Source organism: Pygocentrus nattereri, chromosome 2, assembly GCF_015220715.1.
Source record: "Pygocentrus nattereri isolate fPygNat1 chromosome 2, fPygNat1.pri, whole genome shotgun sequence".
NCBI lineage: Eukaryota > Metazoa > Chordata > Actinopteri > Characiformes > Serrasalmidae > Pygocentrus > Pygocentrus nattereri.
Window position 1 is genome coordinate 21299882 of NC_051212.1, and position 18019 is coordinate 21317900.

General features: G+C 40.6%; 2 protein-coding genes across 2 annotated transcripts; one reads left to right on the forward strand and one right to left on the reverse strand.

Annotated features, from left to right (window-relative positions):
- Window positions 1–5658: 5658 nt before the first annotated feature.
- On the reverse strand, window positions 5659–13669 carry gmpr2 (guanosine monophosphate reductase 2). The gene is made up of 10 exons (XM_017718747.2): window positions 13516–13669; window positions 12913–13099; window positions 12005–12124; window positions 11756–11839; window positions 11448–11621; window positions 11215–11296; window positions 9723–9829; window positions 9572–9614; window positions 8770–8929; window positions 5659–7058 (listed from the first exon to the last, which is right to left on the reverse strand). Exons 2-10 carry the CDS (start codon window positions 12997–12999, stop codon window positions 6869–6871), a joined length of 1047 nt encoding a protein of 348 aa, XP_017574236.1. The 5' UTR covers window positions 13000–13099; window positions 13516–13669; the 3' UTR covers window positions 5659–6868.
- Window positions 13670–13943: 274 nt separating this feature from the next.
- On the forward strand, window positions 13944–17596 carry nedd8 (NEDD8 ubiquitin like modifier). The gene is made up of 4 exons (XM_017718756.2): window positions 13944–14119; window positions 16149–16196; window positions 16409–16491; window positions 17178–17596. The coding sequence occupies exons 1-4, from the start codon at window positions 14102–14104 to the stop codon at window positions 17296–17298; spliced, it is 270 nt and encodes an 89-aa protein (XP_017574245.1). The 5' UTR covers window positions 13944–14101; the 3' UTR covers window positions 17299–17596.
- Window positions 17597–18019: the final 423 nt, after the last annotated feature.

Below are 18019 nucleotides of genomic sequence, written 5' to 3' on the forward strand. Positions count from 1 at the left end.
TCCACATGAAAAAAGTCCTACCACCACACTATTTGTTCTTAAACTCACAATAAATCTGACAGTGCATTTTATGAATCTGGCCCTCTGAGGGTCCATGTTTCTAAATGATCTACATTAACATGACAAACGACACCGGTTTCTTGTGTTAAACACATTTACTGTTTCATGTGTGTTCTGTACGGAGACCCACTGGTGACATTCTGCATAGATAAAAATAATGCGTGGCCACGCCTTATTAACGCATGGGAACGAGGTCCTAATGCATGGTCATGACTTAGTAAGGTATGGGAATGAGATCACAGCTTACTAAGTCGTGGACACGCATTAGGATCTTGTTCCTACACTTTACTAAGTTGTGGCCACCACCTAATCATCTAATTCCCACGTCTTACTAAGTCGTGGCCACAACTTATTTATACAAGATGTCACCAGCGGGGCTTTCTTTACAAGCTCTGTAAACACAAATAATAAAGCAATGTTTTATATTGGTTCATTAAAATACAGTTCAACAACATTTATAATAAACAGCCTCCAAAATCTCTGTTTATTAACAATTTTTAATTCCAAAAAGATTTACAAGCTGAGCTTAAATTATCATCTGTCACCCTCTTTCTGTGTATTTCTGATAACAGAAAAAAGAATGGAAAACTGTATTTACATTGGCAAAGTTAAATAAGGAGTGTGCAGCACCATTTAAGGTGTAACCGAAAATTATTAAAAGAAACTGGTGAATAGGACACCAACCTCAGCTCTGCACATTTCACTCCAAAAAGTTTCTCAAGCCTTGGACAATATCAAGATCAGTATCAATTTAAAAGGGTAAAAGCAGTTCTCCTCACTTGAATACACTTTTTCCATTTGAAGCTCTGAAAGGGTTACTGGGGCCCCACCCTGGAGCCAGGCCTGGGGCAGGGGCTCGCCAGGCCGGGCCCAGCCCGAAGGAGTTACATGAGTCCCCCCTCCCGTCGACCCACCACCAATGGGAGGGGCAGTAGTAGGGGTTTGGTGCTTTGTGGATCGGGCAGTGTCCGAAGGCGTGGGCCTTGGCGTTCTGATCCTCGGTTGCTGAAACTGGCTTTTGGAACTTGGAACGTTACCTCACTGGCGGGGAAGGAGCCTGAGTTGGTGCGCAAGGTTGAGAGATACCGGCTAGATATAGTCGGGCTCACCTCAACACACAGCTTGGGCTCTGGGTCCAATCTCCTTGAGAGGGGCTGGACTTTATTCTTTTCTGGAGTTGCCCATGGTGAGAGGCGGCGGGCAGGTGTGGGCTTTCTCATAGCCCCTCGACTCGGTGCCTGTATGTTGGGGTTTTCTCCGGTGGACGAGAGGGTAGCTTCCCTACGCCTTCGGGTTGGGGAACGGGTCCTGACTGCTGTCTGTGCTTATGCACCGAACAGCAGTTCAGAGTACCCAACCTTCTTAGAGTCCTTGGGCAGGGTGCTTGAAGGTGCTCGTCCTGGAGACTCTATTGTCCTACTGGGGGACTTTAACGCTCATGTGGGCAATGACAGTGAGACCTGGAGGGGTGTGATTGGGAGGAATGGCCTCTCTGATCTGAACCCGAGTGGTGTTCAGTTTTTGGACTTCTGCGCAAACCACAGTTTGTCCATCACGAACACCATGTTTGAACACAAGGATGTCCATAAGTGCACATGGCACCAGGACACCCTAGGCCACAGTTCAATGATTGACTTTGTAGTCGTGTCAGCGGACTTGCGGCCATGTGTTTTGGACACTCGGGTAAAGAGAGGAGCTGAGCTGTCAACTGATCACCACCTGGTGGTGAGTTGGATCAGGTGGTGGGGGAAGATGCCGGTCAGACCAGGCAGGCCCAAACGTATAGTGAGGGTTTGCTGGGAACGTCTGGCAGAAGAACCTGTCAGATTGATCTTCAACTCACATCTCCGTCAGAACTTTGACCAGATATCAGGGGAGGTGTGGGACATTGACTCAGAATGGGCCATGTTCCGTTCCTCCATTGTTGAAGTGGCTGACTGTAGCTGTGGCCGTAAGGTAGTTGGTGCCTGTCAGGGCGGTAATCCTCGAACCCGGTGGTGGACACCCCAGGTGAGAGATGCCGTCAAGCTGAAGAAGGAGTCCTACCGGGCATGGTTGGCCTGTGGGACACCAGAGGCAGCTGGCAGGTATCGACAGGACAAGCAATCTGCGGCTTCAGTCGTCGCCAAGGCAAAAACCTGTGTATGGGAGGAGTTTGGTGAGGCCTTGGAAAGTGACTTTAAGTCAGCTCCGAAAAGATTCTGGCAAACCGTCAGGCGACTCAGAAGGGGAAAGCAGTGTGCCACTAGCACTGTATATAGTGGAGATGGTGTGCTGCTGACTTCGACTGAAGACGTCATTGGGCGGTGGAAGGAATATTTTGAGGACCTTCTCAATCCCACCGACACGTTCTCCAGTGAGGAGGCAGAGTCTGGGGACATGGGAATAGGCTTGTCCATTACTGAGGCCGAAGTCGCTAAGGTAGTTAAGAAGCTCCTTGGTGGCAAGGCTCCAGGGGTAGATGAGATCCGCCCTGAGTTCCTCAAGGCTCTGGATGTTGTGGGGCTGTCTTGGCTGACACGCCTTTTCAACATTGCTTAGACATCGGGGGCGGTGCCACTGGATTGGCAGACTGGGGTGGTGGTGCCTGTTTTTAAAAAAGGGGACCGGAGGGTGTGTTCCAACTACAGGGGAATCACACTCCTCAGCCTCCCTGGTAAGGTCTATGCAGGGGTACTGGAGAAGAGAGTCCGGCCTGGTCGTGGAACACTGGACCAACTCTTCACCCTCTCCAGGATTCTGGAGGGTTCATGGGAGTTTGCCCAACCAGTAAACATGTGCTTTGTGGATCTGGAGAAGGCATTCGACTGTGTTCCCCGGGGTATTCTGTGGGAGGTCACATCGCTGTTTTTTCTGGTTTCTAAAAAGGCTTGTTACTGTTACTGAAAGAGTCCATCTTGCATATGTTGTAGAATATATGTGGTGGAATTCTAGCTTAAAGTCTCTTGTGTATAAATCGCTTCTCTTCTTTCACCACACCTTTCTCATGTTTGCGACCCCAATCCCCTGGACTTAACACAGGGTTATAAAAGATACTTTGAGCATCATGCCAAACCTTCTGACCCCACTAGTACACAAGGAGCGAATTTCATGTTTGGTGAACCCCTCCTGATTGTGGAAAGCAGGTTTAGCCTGTCATCCACATAAGTGAAGAGTAATTTGCTTCATGTGAAAATGACATTTTAGTAGCAACAATAAGTAAAAACTAAACTTAATAACCAGTCAACATTTAAAATTTACTATAATGGAATTGTACAAATGAAAATTCTGATAAAACAGGAGATCATAATTTCAGCATGTCAATTTAATTTTTAATTGTGGGAAAAAAATGCTGCATGTTAATGAGAAATAAAACCTCACATACTAAAATAAAAATTCTAAATACTAAAATAATATTCCTATAATTAAAAGTTGAGTTGTAAGATGCAATAATTAGATTTTTATACACCATTTTTTCTAATATCAACAGCATTTTCTGATAAAGATACTTTGTTTTTTAAGTTTGAGTTAAACATTGAGTGCTAAGACTCCGCTTTTCTTTCACATTTCATTTAACAGTTCATATTACACTTTCTGTGGCATTTATATGTTCCAGTTTTTTCCTGTGTCACCATGTTTTCTTTAAAATTATTGGTTTTCTCTGTTTTTGTTTCTTTTTTTGTATCCATTTTGGCAGCCAAACCGGAGCTTCACCAGCACATGTCTTTAATGGATATGAAGAAAAAGACTGAACCATTTGTCACTGTGAAATTAGACCTCTGCATTTAACCCATCTGTACAGTGAAACACCCTCATACATGCACACTAGGGGGCAGTGAGCACACTTACTGGCAGTCAGCAGCCCTATCCACGGCACCTGGGGAGCATTTGTGGGTTAGGTGCCTTGTTCAATGGCACTCCAGTCATAGGACTGTCAGTCAAGGGGATCAAACCTTCAACCTTCCGGTCACAGGGCTGGTTCCCTAACTTCCAGCCCACGACTACCTCATTAATATATTAGCTTTGATTTGCTCTTGCCTAGTACACTGGTGAAAACACTGCAGCATTAAAAGACTTTATGAATAGGTGACTTTATAATAGCTTTTCTACTGTGTTGTGTATTTTGCATGGCTTAGCGCTGTTACCACTACGTTGATGAATCTGTTCCAGCAAGTGCAGATTTAAAAACATAAATAAATTACTTACATGGTAAAATACATGGAGGAAACATAAGGTTCTATGTAACAATTATCTTTCTTGACACTTCTACACCTGAACCAAGGACAGGACCTGCACCAAAGACCCTTTAAGTTTTACTGAATTGTTATCTTTCAACTTCTGAAATCCCATCGAGATCATCAAATGTCTTCCTTCACTTTTGCCTCCTGAGTCTTTCTGGCAGAAATTAAACTACAGAGTATGTTTTGATTTCGTACTGCAGACAGTGTAAAGAAATATATCAGCCACCAGAACCAAGTTGTGTTGTCCCACCACTTTGGAGGTGTGCTGACCCCTGCAGCAGTGTTTCAATAACTATCCATCACTATTTCTACAAGAAGATTTACATCTACTGTATACAAATACCATCTGCATGTAATTGATCTGAACAACACTACCACTGTTTTGTCTAGGTTTCACCTAACTGTACACGCCTGAGCAAAAAAAAAAAAAAAGAGCCCAACTCAAAATGGCAAAGCATTAAAGCTTTTAATGGATAATAATAAACAAATGGATAAAGTAACGTAATATGGGATATCTTACCCTTTGCTTTCTTTAAAAAAATGCTTTGCGGAAAGCTGCCCTGCGATGGACTGGTGACCTGTCCAGGGTGTATCCTGTCTTCCGCCCGACGACTGCTGGGATAGGCTCCAGCACCCCCCGTGACCCTGAGGTAGAAGCGGCTTAGAAAATGAATGAATGAATGAATGCTTTACAGAAAGAGTAGTCAGTATTTTTCTACTGATTTGCTTTGAAAAACATTTCCAAGCTAGTTTTTCTTTTTTGTGAGACCAAATAGGGTTTATGATAAGGTAAATCAGTAAAACACATTACATTTGAGGTCTGGCCCATTTTTGCCCAGTATATGTTATTACCTGCTGTGCATTCAGATATGGTCTGAACTTGTGAAGGTTTATCAAGAAAAGGTGCAACACATTCTACACTATACCTGAAAAAAACACTTTATTAGGTTAACAATATTTTATTTCCCACCTTCAACGCCTTCATCAGAAATACACAACTCAACATGATCCTTCTTTAAGGAATCAAAACAATTTAATACCTCACTAAGATTAAGAACAGGTGTGGCCCCTTAAATGAGCATCATGTTGAGTCTTGTACATCTAATGAAGGATTTCAATGTGGGAAACAAAATATTGATAACTTTTGATCTTGTGGCCTTTATGATTTTTGGTTGCACGTCACCCTCAGTTAACCTAAGCTTTTTCTCTTTTGCCTTAAATTTATTCATTTTCTTTGTGTTCTGCTCCACCCAATGACAATCTGAAAACACAGGCTGTAGTTTTTGCATTCTAGTCTAAATCAAGCGCTCATCTGTCTTTACACATCTGTAATTTGAACATAAGAAACATCAATGAAAGAACAAATTCAACACAGATAAAATGATTCATAATAACATTTTTTAATTAGCTTTATATTCAACACATGGAACATTTGTGAACTATTTCACAGCCAGAATCAGAAAGACTGAAGGGAAACTCAGTATGTAGAACCTCCCACAAGTATATCAGCCACACACACAAATAAAAGGTGTAAAATGTTTTTATGAGAATCACTTATATAAAAAATGAAACTTGCAGCCAATTGCGTAAGAAAAACATTTTAACTGCCAAATGGACATTACCTTTTCAGTTATATGACATTCATTACAAGCAGCATGTGTCAGAAACAGAGTATACATCATCAAGATGCACATCAATCACTGAACACAGTCTACAATACAATCCTGACTAAGGATTATGGAGACTGCAGATACTCCATGTAAAACTGAAAGGTAGGGTTGTTCAAAACACTCTTGAATTGTGTAACGGAATGAATGTGTCCAGTGTCTCATACCAGCATGCATATACATTTCCTCTATACTGTCCAGCACAACCAGAACACTTTTACATAAACTGCTTACAGGATCAAACCGTTACCAACAGCTGTCTCCTTTATTCATCGGTGCATAGAGGACTTTACTAAGACAGTTATACTGAAATGAAGAGTGATGTGGAATGGCAAACACAGCGGAAGTGCTTTCTGCATTTGGTCCAATACAATGAGTGCCGATTTTAAAAATATAAATAAAATTGAAAACTAAAATAATTCCTAAAATGCATAAAAGAAATAAGGCTCAGTAACAATATTTGAAATATTAAGACAAATACATACAGTGTGAATGAATTAACGGCAGTGAAGGCTGGAATATTAGAACTGGTCCTCAATGTCAGAAGTGTACACTCTATATCGCTTCATTAGTGCAGTCCAAACCATTAAGTGAGAGACAGAAGACATGGGCAAGAAAATTAATACAGATGATGCCATTTCGTTACATTCTGAACATTTACGAAATTTTTAAAACTCCTCATGAACTGGCCGAAAACAAAACACTGTCAGGAAAATGTGCGCGGTTTGCGCTGGTGTGTGCTGTGTATGAGTTAAACGCATGTTTCATTGTATCAGATTATTACTAGAGAAAGAATATAAAATATATTTATATAAAATATATTACCCACTGCATGGCTATTTTGCTCATTAAGGACCTGTTTACATCTTGAGACTGGACTGTTCTCAGATCAGCCCAGCGGTCACCTGCAACAGTAGTGGTCTAGTTATCAGTACCAAACACAGTGTTAAGCTGCTGAGTCACTCTAATGAAGGTGGTACGGCGACTCAGCTCTTTCAGTTTAGCGGCTCCTACGTAGGTACAAGTGGAGCGAACACCTCCCAGCACGTCTCTCACGGTGTCCTCCACTGGGCCTTTATATGGCACCTCAACCGTCTTACCCTCGGATGCTCTGCACCCAAACACACAAAAAAGATACATTCAGTGACCACAACCATCATGCACCATTACCCAGCAGCACTGTGCTAATTACTGGATTACAAACTCTTTATAGCAGTTGTTGAGAATTAGACTGACATATGAAGGTTGTGCTGCTCTGTCAATGTTTTAATCAGCAACTATAAATACTGACATTTCTCTTTATTTCAAACCACAGTGTGAGTACATAATCCAGTACATAATGGAGTTGTGGACTAACTGAAATTTAGGGGAGGGTCCTGTCTGAAACCCTTCTTCCTTCCAATGTAACGGCATATGAACTCCCATCTCTACCTTCTGTTTTTGCAATCCTCACCTCCACCCCATCTCTCCTCTGTTCCTCAGTCTTACATCAGTCATACCATAGTTAAAAGGGGTGACCAGCCTTTTAGCTCCAAGAAGAAGCTGCCCAGAACTGCAGTCCATGTTCTTAGAGTTCTCCTCCCCTCCCTCAAACTTATATTACCACCTTATGTTGAAGTCACAGTCTGAACTAGCAAACTGAGCATATATCTTTCTTTTCACACTAAGACCTTGTAAGTAGCAAACAAGATCAGCTGCTGGGAATCTATATACACTGCTCAAAAAAATAAAGGGAACACTCAAATAACACATCCTAGATCTGAATGAATGAAATATCCTCATTGAATATTTTGTTCTGTACAAAGTTGAATGTGCTGACAACAAAATCACACAAAAGTCATCAATGGAAATCAAATTTATTAACCAATGGAGGCCTGGATTTGGAGTCACACACAAAATTAAAGTGGAAAAACACACGACAGGCTGATCCAACTTTGATGTGATGTCCTTAAAACAAGTCAAAATGAGGCTCAGTATTGTGTGTGGCCTCCACGTGCCTGTATAACCTGCCTACAACGCCTGGGCATGCTCCTGATGAGGTGGCGGATGGTCTCCTGAGGGATCTCCTCCCAGACCTGGACTAAAGCATCCACCAACTCCTATACAGTCTGTGGTGCAATGTGGCGTTGGTGGATGGAGCGAGACATGATGTCCCAGATGTGCTCAATCGGATTCAGGTCTGGGGAACGGGCGGGCCAGTCCATAGCTTCAATGCCTTCATCTTGCAGGAACTGCTGACACACTCCAGCCACATGAGGTCTAGCACTGTCCTGCGAGGAACCCAGGGCCAACCGCACTAGCATATGGTCTCACAAGGGGTCTGAGGATCTCATCTCGGTACCTAATGGCAGTCAGGCTACCTCTGGCGAGCACATGGAGGGCTGTGCGGCCCTCCAAAGAAATGCCACCCCACACCATTACTGACCCACTGCCAAACCGGTCATGCTGAAGGATGTTGCAGGCAGCAGATCGCTCTCCACGGCGTCTCCAGACTCTGTCACATCTGTCACATGTGCTCAGTGTGAACCTGCTTTCATCTGTGAAGATCACAGGGTGCCAGTGGCGAATTTGCCAATCCTGGTGTTCTCTGGCAAATGCCAAGCGTCCTGCACGGTGTTGGGCTGTGAGCACAACCCCCACCCTCATACCATCCACATTTCACAGAAGTTTGATTTACTTGGAGTTATATTGTGTGTTCCCTTTATTTTTTTTAATGCAGATTAAACGTTCTACAGTATACAAATATTGATTAAAATGTAGTGAGTTTAACCAAGACAACAATCACTCAGTGATTACTCAGTCTTTCTCTCACTGTCTCTTACCTGTACTCTGCTACTCCTCCTACATGCTTCCTCATTGCTGTGTCAGAGCTCATGCCATAAAAAAGTTTGTACTTCTTCCCATTCTTCTCAATGATCTCACCCCCGCTCTCGTTGTGACCTGCCAGCATCCCACCTAGCATCACAAAGTCTGCCCCTGCACCTGTCCATCACACACAATAGCCAATCAAATTCAAGTTCAACGAGTTTCAGACACTAGGAGCACAAAAAACACTTATCTTTTGGCTATAGTAGCAGATGTAGTAAAGAAGAATTATCTTAATAGTATCTATAATTTCTGTGGTAGTTAAAGTTAACACACATTACTTATGCCAGTACTTTTTTAAAACATTAGCCTACTTTTCTAGTTTGACCCTTTTAACCATCCATATTAGTTCAGGCTGAAGCCTAACTGCAGTATGCCGTAAGTTGCTATTTCAGAAATGGCAATTGTCTCATTCAAATAAAGCCTTTTAAACTAATTCCAGCACCTTTAGCAGACTACACTGGACAGTGCTTGTGAAGAACCTGAGAATAAAATCAACATACAGCAAGAGAAGCACCAGCTCATCTTAAGAGCCTTCACTGTAACAAGCGTTGCATGAATGAGAATAAGAGCGAAGGGCTATAATCATGGAAGAATTGGAACCATTGACTGTATATATGACATATACACTCATTGGTTGGAACATGCAGACACTGGTGCTTCCATTTTTAATCATTTGACATCCCTAATTTCCTCTAACAGCAAATATAAGTAAAATGGTCTGTTCGAGTGTCGTGAAAAACTAGAGCAGTCACTTACCGAAAGCCTTAGAAACATCACCTGGGCAGGTGCATCCTCCATCCTGAGTGAGAAACAATATTTAAAATCTAGCAAGATCATCCATTACTCCCAATAAGAGTGACTAATATGGCCTAAGCAGTTGTCCATAGCTACTCAGTGAATATCTCACAGAGATGATGTGTCCACCCAGGCCATGTGCAGCATCAGCGCACTCGATTACAGCACTCAGCTGAGGGTAGCCCACACCTGTCTTCTTACGGGTTGTACACACCGAGCCTACACAAACAAACAGACATTTATGTTTAAAAACCTATTTATCTGAGTATTCAGCATTTACTTGCTCATAATAAGTGTAAATAACATAAAAACAATAAATTGTGATTTTGTATACGCCAATGTGTTCGTTTAACTATTCCCAAACCTCTCTTATCATCCAGTACTTTTTTGGCTTTGTTACGTTAAATCATGATGGAATCTAACAGATCCATGTGATGGCTGGGGATGGTTAGGAGAATTCTGAAAATGAGAAATGTTCTTTAAACTAGCTCACAAGATGGAATAAGACACTTAAGCACACTGATAAACATCTTTTTAGCTCACAAGATACCAACTAATTTTTTTCAAAATGAGAAATACTTGTTACTGTATTTAGGTTTGTCTGCCTCCATTCTAATGAGGGATGCACTGAAAATGGTCAAAAGTGTCTCTTTTAAGTTTCAGCCGAAAGAGAAAAATGGCTGAAATTTGGTCCAAAAAAGGCAAAAGATTAAATAGCTGTGTAATGAAATGTCAAAATCTAACAACGAATTGAGAGATGAAAATGAGAAATAGTGACCAAAATGCTGTTTTTTATCTTTGCTCTTCTGCACTGACCATCAAAAATGCATTCAAATAGTACTAGCAGCAGCAGATCAACAGTGAAACACAAAGTCTGCTTTACTTGCATTCTGGAAAGTGTTTAACTTAAGACTTTTTAACACTGAGTGATTTAACTAAATGTTTAATAGAAATTACATAAATCATACAGAGTAACTCAGTATTATTTGGTAATAAACTTTTCAACATCTCATTTTGGAAGTTGGTAATGCAAACATGTGAGTTCAGTAAATCCTGCTGAGGTTTATGACTGTTTTTTCTAAAGCAACATGTGTGCCAACAGAACCCTCTGCAGGAGAAACTTCAGACTGCTGACTTTGTTGCAGAGGCACCTTTGTGAAACCATGGAGCATCATTTTTTCATGATGCCAATATTTAATTTTATTTTAAAAATTACACCGTTTCAAGTTAAACTAGTAATCTAGTCCCTTCCTTTCTGTTAATTCAAAAGCAGAAATAAAATGGTAAATTATAAATAAAAGAACCTTTTCTTTTCATTGGCAAGTTTAGTTTTCAGCCATGTCCTCAGATATGATATATGATGTTTTAACAAGTAAACTGCTGCACCCACTGCTGAAGTATATGGTTTTAAACAGTGTGCTTGGGTGACTTTTGCCCAGAACTGTACATGCCAGATACATACACAAAGACATAACTAGGATAAAGGATGTACATACATAGCAACAGATAATATGCACAAAACAGTGATGTATTTGTGGCACTGAGCAAAACTATCTAAAACCCAAAAACACTGAATCAAATAGCGTCATTTTGATTTTTATCACCTGGACCAATGCCCACTTTTATGATGTCAGCACCAGCGAGAATCAGCTCTTCCACCATTTCTCCAGTCACTACATTACCAGCCTTGAAGGAAAATAATGTTTACACTTTACAATCATGATTACAACCATAACCATTACTATCGTAGCAACTGCAGACAAAAATGGCACTGGACAATCTCTAGATCTGTTGGATAAATAATATTTTGTTTCTGCTATAAGCTTTAACAACTGACCATGATGGTGTGTGAAGGGAACTTCTGCCTCACGTCCTTGACAAAATGCACAAAATGTTCAGAGTATCCATTTGCTACGTCCACACAAACGTACTGGACCTGAGGGACAGCTGCTAAAATGGCGCCGAGCCTCTCAAAATCAGCCTCACTCGTCCCTGTACTGACTGCCACGCTCTGTGGAGAAAAAAATTGAGGAAGAGGGAGAGAAAATGTTAACGATGTGACCTTTGTGAACAGCAGTAAAGTCCAATTATTACTCCTTAACAAATGAAGTGCCAGAGACATAGAAGCCAAACATGCTTTCTTACTTCTAGGCATTCTGGGTGCTTTGTGGCAAACTCTTTCCAGTCATCTACACAGTAATGTTTGTGTACGGCAGTGAACAGTGAGAACTGTAAGAAAATGGAGGTTTGTAAGATAAAGTGCATTTAACAACAGAATAATGGACCTTCAGGACAGCACAACTCAGTTTTCATAACCACAGTGGCCTTAAAGTACAAGGATATGACATTCTGAGAGATCAAAAGGTTTCTGATGCTGTGCGAATTCAGCCCTACCTGATGCAGCGCCACAGCCATCTCGAAAGTTCCAACTGTGTCCATGTTAGCAGCTATGATAGGGATACCTCTGTAACTGCCTTTCGAATTTCTGAAAGTAAAACTGCGCATCAGGTCCACCTGAGAGAGAAAGATCATAAAAGAACAGAGAAAGAATACAGGAAAGGGGAAGGTATTAATGCATACATGGATACAATGGATATTAATGGTTACAGAGGTATCCCTATAAGTTCATAAGCATTTTAGCAAGAATAACTGAAATCTGAAACATTCTGGCTTTCCACAGGGGTCCCAGCTGCAGTGATATGAAGAAAAATGAAGTAGTAAGTGAATTCACTTTTATATTAATGGGGAATTGAATGCAGTGGTTTGAAATGTCATTTTAGAGAAATTTACAGAATCTGAACTGTTCGCAGATAGGAGCCAGATGTTTGAAGCATTCATGGCCTCTGAAAGCTCCCTCAAAGAAAGCTATTCCACGAAATTGTTACGATTGTGTTTTCCTGATTAATGAGACATTGTTTTATTGTACTTTTGTAAGATTTTGTCCACTTTTACCAGTATTTTATCATTGTCACTGCATATAAAAGCACGGAAGACATCTAGGTGCTTTGGTCGTTTTGGATAGTAAATGAAATTAGTATATTTGTGTTGTAGACACTAAGACACTTGGTTCCCATCACCACGACTGTAAAGACACTGAATTACATTGATTACATCTCTATGACCGAATAATGCAGAAATTCTGAAAAATCTGTGGACTCATGGTGCAAACATAAGATGTAAAACTGAAACAGTCAGGGTTTGTACAGGGGTTCTAGCTGCAGTGATACACAGCATACAATGCAGCAAGAAGGTTGTTCTGTTTCACATTAACTAAGAAGCAAATGAATGAGTATTTTAACTACCTCACTGCGGGACTTGAGGGTGCTGCGTTTGGGACGAAGCAGCACGTCCTTGAAGTCGAGCTTGATGTCATTCTCGATGCGAGGCATGGCTGTTTGGCTTGACTTCTCGGTTCCCTTGAGACTTCTGCAGTGTCCCTCTTTGTTTAAACTCAAACACAGCAGCTGTGCGTAGGAGTCCTTGTACCGTCTGTTTGATCAGACAAACAAGAAAAACTCCCAGGCTTTATGATGTGAAGGCTAGAGGGAAAACCCTTCACATACCCCTCCCTTCCCTGCCGGCTTCATGTCATGCACATGTCAGAAAGCGTACAGGCTGCAGCTGATTAATCAGTTTAAAACCGAATTCACGGTTGCAATATAACTAACCAGGCTTATGGCACCTGGAGCTACATACAAAGCCAAGTGTACAGACCTCTGTGGACTGTTTCTTAGCCTGCCAAACAAAACTGACAACATCTGTCGCAAGCTAGCTAGCTAGGTTAGCGAGGACGCCGCTATATAAGCAAGTTTCGCTGACACATAATCTTAATTACAGTCTAAATACACATATTTCAGAGGTGAAGGTGAAAGTGCGTTACATTAAAAGCGCTGTTACGGCATTACCTTCTCCTGGAGCTGTGGACACTGTCACCGCTGGAATTTCTGAAAGAGGACAGGAAGGATGCGCATCACTTTTTTCCGGGCACCAACTTGACGTACATGTCAAGGCGGTAATATTTTGCCCCGGATCTACAGCAAAACACGAACTGTAGTTTTACAAACTAAAATCTCCCGCCCGCGCTCGTTCACAGCGCCGTCTTTATGGACTACTAAACGACGGTGCGTTTAGACACCTGCTGTCGCACCGACGCTGCAGATTTTAGTTCCAGCACAAATCGTTTATATCTTAAAAAAAGATGGTTTACCTGTTTTTTTAGAATTGAATTTTAATTACAATATGTCTATAATTTTTATAGATATCATTATCTAAGATTTGTTTTAATGTAGCCTAATATTTTCTGTCGGAACCTTTATTCAGTGCCACAGGGTGGCAGGAAATGTTTTTGAGTTGCTCAGGAACTTCTGTTGAATTAGTGAAAGAGTGAAATCGAGGGATTTCTTGATAAAGGAATACTCTGCTCTTTTCTACTGTATTCGTTTTATTTTTGCCTTTATTCGCTGTGCGTGTTCGTACTACACAAAAGCCACAATGTTGATCAAAGTTAAGGTAAGTGAGGCGGACATTCCTGCTGTTTCATTACCGCTGCCGGTTAGCCGGTTAGCCGGTTCGCTAGCGGCGTCAGAGCTCGTTCAGTTTGGCTGGAGCCAAGTTAACTAACCCAACGTCTTAAACCCGGTCAGGGCTGCGCGCCGACCTCAGTCGGCCTCACACAGCAGGCGGGGTGTTTAGGTCCTCCCGAGGCCGTTCTGGGTTCCGCAGCTGTGGTTTAACACTCCGTTTAGCTGCGGAGAAGCCGGTGGTCAGAGTTCGTCAACTTACGACGACGTTACTCACTTCGCCTAACTAGCTGGCTGAAACAGAGGTGGTTCTTCAAGGGTTCTTTAATAACGACAGTGGTGCTGTTTTGAACCAAGAGTTCTAGATATAATGTTTCACGTTTAAATTTCTTTTATGTGGTGAAATAGTTGTGTTGTATATGGTTCTGTATAGAACCTTTCTGAACAAGGTTCTTTATAGTACCGAAAAGCGTTCTTCTATCGTTGCGATGTCAGGCTTGTAGCGATAGTTGGAAGAGTCTTTTTGGTGCTAACTATATAGCTAGAACCATTTTCAAAAAGGTTCTATGTGTAACCGTATACAACACATCACTCATCAATCTGAATAACCATATAAAGAACCATGTAAGCAAGCAGATGGTTCTTTTCAGTGTTCATGGTTCTATATAAAATCATTGCCTTTATAAAAGAAAACCTTAAACATCTTTTAAACAGAATTTCAGCAATAGAAAATGCTTATTGGTCCTGTATAAAAAGGTTCAGTATAAAACTATTTCCCAATGTAAAGAGCCATTTAATCTTGGAGTGGTTCTATATAAAACTCATAGTTCTGAATAGAACCACTGCCTTTACTAAAGAACCGTTTTTTAAAAGTACACTGTCACTTACTATAAAGGAGAGGTGCACTGATGTCGATTTCAGACAGTTTTGTTTACGTTTCTACTGATGGTGGTACATAAACATTTATAAAACATAGCAGTTGAGATCCACTTGGATTAGGATTACAGAGAAATATATATTTCTACAGAGTTGCAAATGCAGTAAAATGAATGAAATTCAGACCTTTGAGCGCAACGATCCTGCATCTCCTAAACATTCTGCTTCTCCAGAGTAATTTGTTAGCCTCATTAAATATCAATTTGAAATATTGGTCAAATATAAAGATCTGGCCAATAATTCTTAAAGCAATTACCTACCAATACTGATATGGTTCCCATAGTATCATATATCCCTGTTAAAAATACTCAGCCACTAAAACAATAGATTTAATACACATTAACCCAGATGCGAGGTATGCATCGATACTACCAACACTTGAAAAATTCATCCTCTTTCATATATTCTTAGCAATCTGGCCTACTTCACTAAAATAGAGCTGTGGTCCCACCAGAGTGAGCTGCTTAGGTTCAGTTCAGACATGAGTTTTGTTCATTTGCTCTGAGAGAGAGAGAGAGAGAGAGAGAGAAGGTAGCAGTTTATGCTGCTTTTTATTCTACATGCTCAAAGTATCTTACTAATGAGTGAATTCGGCTACTTTAAGTAGATGAACAAATCAGTTCTGCACAAATAGCTAATATGCAGAACAAACGTTAAAAGATTGGGATGCTATGGAGCAATTGCATGTGAGCCCATGGTCACCATGCCCAGTGCCAGGAGTCAGCTAGTTGGGTATTAAGCCTCCCAGCAGTTGAACTGTGTTCTCGATGGAGCTCAAGCCACCCTTGTGATGAATTGGAGTGACGTGTTATAAACTAAAAATCATTTAAAATGATTAATCACAGCCAACACTGCAGTTTAGACCAGGCTTAATCCATGTTTGGGAAACTGGGCTGTAGTGTTTTAACATATTTACATTATTATAGCATGTGAATGTATGGAAATGACTTAATACATAATAGCAACCCAAATTTGTGGCTTATAGTGACCATCCTCTCTGAAAATGTCTTTTCTGCTGTGGTAATGGGGACCTGGAAAATAATAGCAAAGCATTTACTGACTATACATTATGGTGCTTTTAGACCCTGACTGGAAAAGAAATTGAAATTGACATCGAGCCAACAGACAAGGTAGGTTAAATCAGTTGCATTAGTGGAGCAGAGCTGTTTCAGCACCTGTTGTATGTTACTGTAACTAGACTGATGTTAGATGTTGATAACTGGGTTGTGCATCCCTTTTGTTAATACTGTAGCTCATTTGATTTAAGGTAATATTACATTTCTTTGATGTAAAAAAGGCAATTTGTGATATGTTTGCCTTGTAATGTGCTTTGTGCGTTCAGGTGGAGAGAATAAAAGAAAGAGTGGAGGAGAAAGAGGGCATTCCCCCTCAGCAACAGAGGCTCATCTACAGTGGGAAACAGATGTAAGATGTTATATATATATATATATATATATATATATATATATATATATATATATATATATATATATATATATATATATATATATATATATATATATATATATATAGGAGTTTTAAATCTGGATTTAAAAAACTGATAAAGTTACAGAGGAACTCCTAACAACCAAGCAAGACCTAATAGACCACCAAAATGGTCAACATTACTTAAATAGTATTTATAGGGTGGTCTTTGACTTTGGTTAAGTCAGTGATTTTCTGTATTTCCCTCTCTTTCTCTCTGTCTTTCCCTCTCTTCCTATCCCCTCTCTTCCTCTCCCTCCTTTGTGTTTCTCCTCTCTGTCTCTCCTCACTCTCCCACTCGAAACAGTGGTTCCCAAACTTGATCCTAGAGTGGGATCCCTGCACATTTTAGTGTTTTTCCTGCGCTTGTGCTCTGCATGAATACATTCAGATTTACTGTTCACAACGTTTAACCTGTCTTTGCAGGCTTTACTTATCATGGATTTTGGTCAATATGCAATTTAAATGTTTGATTTAGAAAAAAAAATTCTGAGCATAAGCACTTTAGAAAATATAGCCCTGAAAATATAGCTGAATTAACTAAAACATAAAACATTTTATAATGAAAACAGTCATAAAAATACAATATTTCAGTGTGTTTCAGCATATTCTCTTTGTTTTTTTAGGAACGATGAGAAAACAGCAGCAGATTATAAAATCCAGGGAGGCTCTGTATTGCATCTGGTTCTTGCACTCAGAGGGGGGCGAGAACACCAACATCCCAGGAACCACCTGCAGGCCTTATAATCACCAGACTTCGCCACTGTAGTATCCAGTCAGCCCCAACAGCACAGTTGTGGTTCTGCCACCGTTCCTTTAATGATGTCCTTTAAACTCCATGGTGTCAACTCCACTGCACTTCTGTTCTGTAAACTGCTGCAGCATCTTCCTGTCAGCTCCCCTCTTCTCCTAACTTATCTTTCATGGAGCACTGTCCTGATCCGTTTGTTAACATGACTTTAAAGCGGTGAGAAGTAATCATTGTTAATGTGAAATTGATGCCGTAGAATTATTTGTCAATAAAACATCACATTGGCATTTTTCACTCTTGCTGGTTATTGAGTATCAATTAACAGTACACAAAAGTATTAAAACATATATATATATACAGCAAAGTATAAATGGATGGAGTAACATCTCTCAATTTAAACAATAAACAGTGTTGAATTCTTCAACTTTTGCATTGTACATCCTAATATACAACACCGAGTTAGACTTGAGACATAAATGCATTCAACTTCTACTCTTGGGCTACTGTTGTCTTATTAAGGGCTTGTTTCCCTGACTGTAAGTAAGCTTTAATATATACAAAATTTAAATTTTAGTACAAAAATCAATGAAACAATGACTACCAATGATTTAATTCACTTCAGTGTATGTCTTGGACACTAACCAAACCTGTAGAAAATACATATTTATCATGAAGAGTTGTCAAGTCAGCTGTGACTGCTTGGTACAGAGTTTCTAA